Genomic DNA, 4531 nt, shown 5'->3' with positions numbered 1-4531 from the left:
TTTTGCTCCTACTCACTCTCTTTTAAATGCATCTGAACTCAGGAAGCTATGCAGACTATAGGTATGTGGAACAGCAACAGCTGTACTGTACTCAGAAAGGTAGATATGTAGACAGGCTCTGTATCCTGGAAATGGTCTTGAGATCCTTAGCTCTGCACACGAAACTCTTCAAGTGCCTTTCTTTCCCTTTCTCCACACGGGGGAAAAGTGTGGAGAAAGGGAAAGAGCAGGCCACACCAACAGGCCAAAGGAAAGAATGTAGTGACAGGCCGTGGGGGAATGTCTTCCAGCTCAAAGAGTAGGTTTAGATTAGATATTAGGAAGAAATTCTTCATTGTGAGGGTGGTGAAACACTGGCACAGGTTGCCTAGAGAAGCTGGGTGCCCCAGTTCCCACAAGTGTTCAAGGCCAGGTTGGATGGGGCTCTGAGCAACCTGGTCTAGTGGAAGGTGTCCCTGTCCAGAGCAGGGGAGTTGTGGATAATTTTTAAGGTTCCTTCCAACCAAAACCATTCTATGATTGTAGGAAATTCTCTATCAGATCCAATTGACTCGCAAGAGATGCACACAGCTCTGCTGTTAGTACAGCACCGTGACAAAAGAACCAAATCCACCCACAGAGCCCACTGCATAAACAGCCTTTACCAAATTTGCAGCCCAGCTTAGCCCTCTAAAAATATTTGGGGGGGGTGATGTCAGCACCTGGATTGCCAATGCACTTGTTGGTCTCCACCCTCAGCCTACTTTAGCTCCCACACAGGGACAGAGCACCCAGACCGAGTGGGAGATAGGCAGAAGCTTGGAGGGAAAGATTATCTGCAGTGACCCAAAGTCCAGAGGCAGAACCACTGGGCTCCATTTACCTCCTCAAGGTAAAAGAACTGGCTTACTTATTAGGTCAGATTTTCTCATGTGCAAGGACATAGAAGGCTGGCAAAACAACTTGAAAATGTAGGAATTCGTTAACTGCGTGCACTAGGCTTTTAATATTTAATCTGCAAACTAAATTAACTTCAATTGAAACTCTCTGTCTTCATGCTGGTATGGTCCCAAGGCTTCTTGTTTGCACCACAGATGTTACAGCCTAATCTGATTGTGTAGCTGAAATTCTTTGTCTAGACTTAACGTTTCATTTTTTTAAGGGTTCTTATTTTATTTACATGGTGAGCAGAGATTAGTGCATGATATTTCTGATAAAGTATTCTCTTTTCTCTGCATGAACTCCAAAATCATATAAAATTCAAAAATTGCTGTCATAAAGTAAAAAAAAGCAATAACCAACAAAAAAGTTTATGAGTACAACTCAAATGGGATTTTTGAAATATGAGAATTTTAGCATTTTTCAATTCAATTTTTCCTTGAAATTTCAGGAAAGGCAGAAGTTTATTGAGAAAATACTATTTCATCTGTGGAAATGACTCACAAAATATGTGAAGTTCTTCAGAAATTAAAATGTCTAACCTTAGGTTCTCCTTGTACTTTTAGTAGTAACAAATAATTCACATTTATTAATCTTTCTCTATAAAATAATAGTTTGCACTTAATTTTTTAAAAACAATACACCTACAAATATAGGAATTTAAAAACTCTTAACAGTAGTCTATTTATGATGTATACTTGTTGAAATGGGTCTTGGGCATTATTTATTTGAGAACACTTGCAGAAAGCAGCATTGATTTACACAGACTGCTCACACCTGTGTACTCTATTTTGGGGTGACACTGGGAACGTCCTTGCTGGAAATCAAAGAAGGTGATAAGCTGCCAAAGATGGCTTTTACTTCTTAGCACCCCAGAGCTTACTGACTCCTGGCCCTGAAACAACATTTATTTAGACTGACATAAAAAAACTCTATGGAATCCGCCACCTTCATGCATCTGTCCTTTACGTATTTTTCTTTTTCTTTTTTTTTTTTTTTTAAGAGCCTGTGACCTGAAGGTTGAGCTCAAGGACACATCCAAGCAAGTCACCAGAGTTTTCCCTTTGCTCTGCCTGCTGACCTCTGCTCTCTCCTCATTATTCCCAAAAAATGGAACTTTCCACGCGAGAAATTTGCCTCAACTTCATGGTTGTCCTGGTTACTGTAATCCTCATGTGGCTCCTTGTGAAGTCTTACCAGGATTGAAAGACTCTCAGAAACCCTGGAGGTGATTTCATTGTGTGCATCACACACATCAGTGGCACCCACAGCATGCCACAGCAATTAGCTTTCAGTCAATTGAGGATGTTGTGAACCTTTATTTTTTCACTCTCTCCTATCTGTTGCCTGTGCTAATGTTTGTAATGGGTCTGTGATGGTGTAATTCTTTCAGTCTGCAGAGATCCAGCTGTAAAGTGTAAGATGCTTAGGAACAGCTTGATGTGGCTGTCTCCTCCATGGTAGTTTCTGTGCGTGCTGTACTCCCAGCCCACCGTGCTGGCTTGTTTGGCAGCAGTGTTGGGTTCTGGAGGGTGTAAAACTGCAGTGTGTAATGTAAGAGCCTGTATTACCCAATGTAAAAGGCATAAACTTGCTTAGCAAAAAGGAATGTGAAACCTCTGCTTCCACTTGCACATTTTGTTTAAATAAAGACCATGTAAAACCATTTTTTGGAGCATTCCTTATCCCTCTCCTGACCTGAGCCAATAATAGCTGTGGTACAGTGTGATATGAAAGTGGGGTGGTTTCCTTGTTCCTCCTACTTACATTTCAATTTGTATTTTTTAAAAAGTGCTGTAGCATGGAAACCCTGCAGCATAGCAGGCATGTAACCACATACATGACCTGTTTGGGTGATTTTCTGTCCAGAGAGACTTACACCTTTGGTGCCTGTGGACATGGACTTCAAAGAGAGCCTTTGTCCCACTGGGACATCGTCAATAATCGCGTTTTCTGAAGCTGGATTTCGGGCAGGGATTCCCACAGTTTTATTTTGGGCCAAGCTATTTTTGGAGCAGTGCCTGCAGGGATGAGCCTGGCCAATTGCAGGCGTAGGCTCCTGCTGGCACCCCAGCCCAGCCATGAGCCTTGCCCAGAGCAGAATTCCCGGTGGGACATGCCAGGTGTCACGGCACGGCCGTGGCCAGCCTCAGGAGGCTGAGGTGTGACTGTGTCTGCGTTGCTGCGACGGTGTCGTCGCCTGCTAAAACATCTTGAGCCAGCTTGAAGAGCCCACAGTCCCTGGGCTTGTGAACTCAGTAATCAAACTCCTCCCAGGAATTCCCCATCTGTCATTTTAATGGCTTCAGAGAATCAGCATCCTCTACAAAGTACAGCTTCCTGTAGGAAGGCAGTTTAGTATGTGTCATGATGCTGATACACTTCGCTTTCCCTTCCAGGGGCCTGGAAGGAGCAGGCAGCATTGCAGGGCTGTGCTGGTGAGGCAGAGCTGGCCCTCACAGGTGGGATTTGGCCCTGGGTTTTAGGGAAAGAGCAAATACTCTGTTAGCACCACTTATTAAGGGTTTGTGTTGCTTCGAGTTTGCTAATAAATGAGCCCTTGCTCTGTGTCATTTGTACTGTCCATCTGGGTTTGCAGTCTTGCAGTTTCTGCCTCTCATTCTCCCAGTCAAGGAATCCCCACTGCAGTGCAATGCTAAAAAGCCACCTCTTGTTTATTCCTGGCTGCAAATGAGCAAACTTGCCTCCAGCACTTCTGGGGATGACAAATTTTCAGAAAAAAAAAGCGCTGAGACATTGAAATGAACTTCTGTCAGCAATGGACACAGCCTTTCTCTGCAGCCCACCTTGCACCAGATGCTGCTCTTTTATCAGTATTGCACATGGTCTGCTTGTGTTCAAAAGCTTGGCTGAGACCTGCAAGCAATGGCTAGAGAAGGACATGGAAAATCTATTTATACGTACCATGAATACTTGATAATTCAATATGAAAGATGAGAATCTTTCGCTGGCTGTAACTCCCAGGAGAGAGCAAATACCATGGGCTCATCCCAGTCTAGCAAATAAAAAACCAGAGGTGTGGTCTTCACTGCCTGAACCAGCAGTGGTTCAGAAACAGTTCAAAGTGATCCTAGCAGTTTTCAGTATGTAATGAAAATTGAATTGATAGAATGGCTTGGTTTGCAAGGGACCTTAAAGTTCATCTAGTTCCAACTCCCTTTGCGAAGGGCAGGGACACCTTCCACTGGACCACCCTTCACTTTAGATCCATCCCCCTTGTCCTATCATGTAGCATGTTCCTCTCCAGCTCTCCTGCATACCCCTCTAGGTACTGGAAGGCTGTAGAAGGCATTCCCAAAGCCTTCTCCTCTCCAGGCTGAACAGCTCTCTTAGCTGGTCTTCATAGGAGAGATGCTCCAGGCCGCTGACAGTCTTTGTGCCCCTCCTCTGTACCAACTCCAGCAGGTCCCTGTCCTCCCTGCGCTGGTGCCCCAGAGCTGATGCAGCCCTGCAGTGGGCTCTGAGCAGAGCAGAGGGGCAGAATCCCCTCCCTGGCCCTGCTGCCCACCACTGGATGCAGCCCAGGACACGTTTGGCTCTCTGGGGGGTGAGCGCTCATGGCTGGATCGTGTTCAGTTCTCATTATCTGATG

The 4531-nt window shown here is 44.9% G+C and overlaps 1 protein-coding gene across 1 annotated transcript; it reads left to right on the top strand.

Annotated features, from left to right (window-relative positions):
* The first annotated feature begins 711 nt into the window (after positions 1 to 711).
* SLN (sarcolipin) lies at positions 712 to 2584 on the top strand. The gene is made up of 2 exons (XM_063150474.1): positions 712 to 871; positions 1922 to 2584. Exon 2 carries the CDS (start codon positions 2029 to 2031, stop codon positions 2122 to 2124), a length of 96 nt encoding a protein of 31 aa, XP_063006544.1. The 5' UTR covers positions 712 to 871; positions 1922 to 2028; the 3' UTR covers positions 2125 to 2584.
* The last annotated feature ends 1947 nt before the right edge of the window (positions 2585 to 4531 follow it).

The sequence above is a fragment of the Melospiza melodia genome, chromosome 2 (assembly GCF_035770615.1).
Source record: "Melospiza melodia melodia isolate bMelMel2 chromosome 2, bMelMel2.pri, whole genome shotgun sequence".
Lineage (NCBI taxonomy): Eukaryota > Metazoa > Chordata > Aves > Passeriformes > Passerellidae > Melospiza > Melospiza melodia.
Note: the sequence above shows the minus strand (reverse complement) of the source record. Positions and strands in the feature narration are given on the sequence as shown.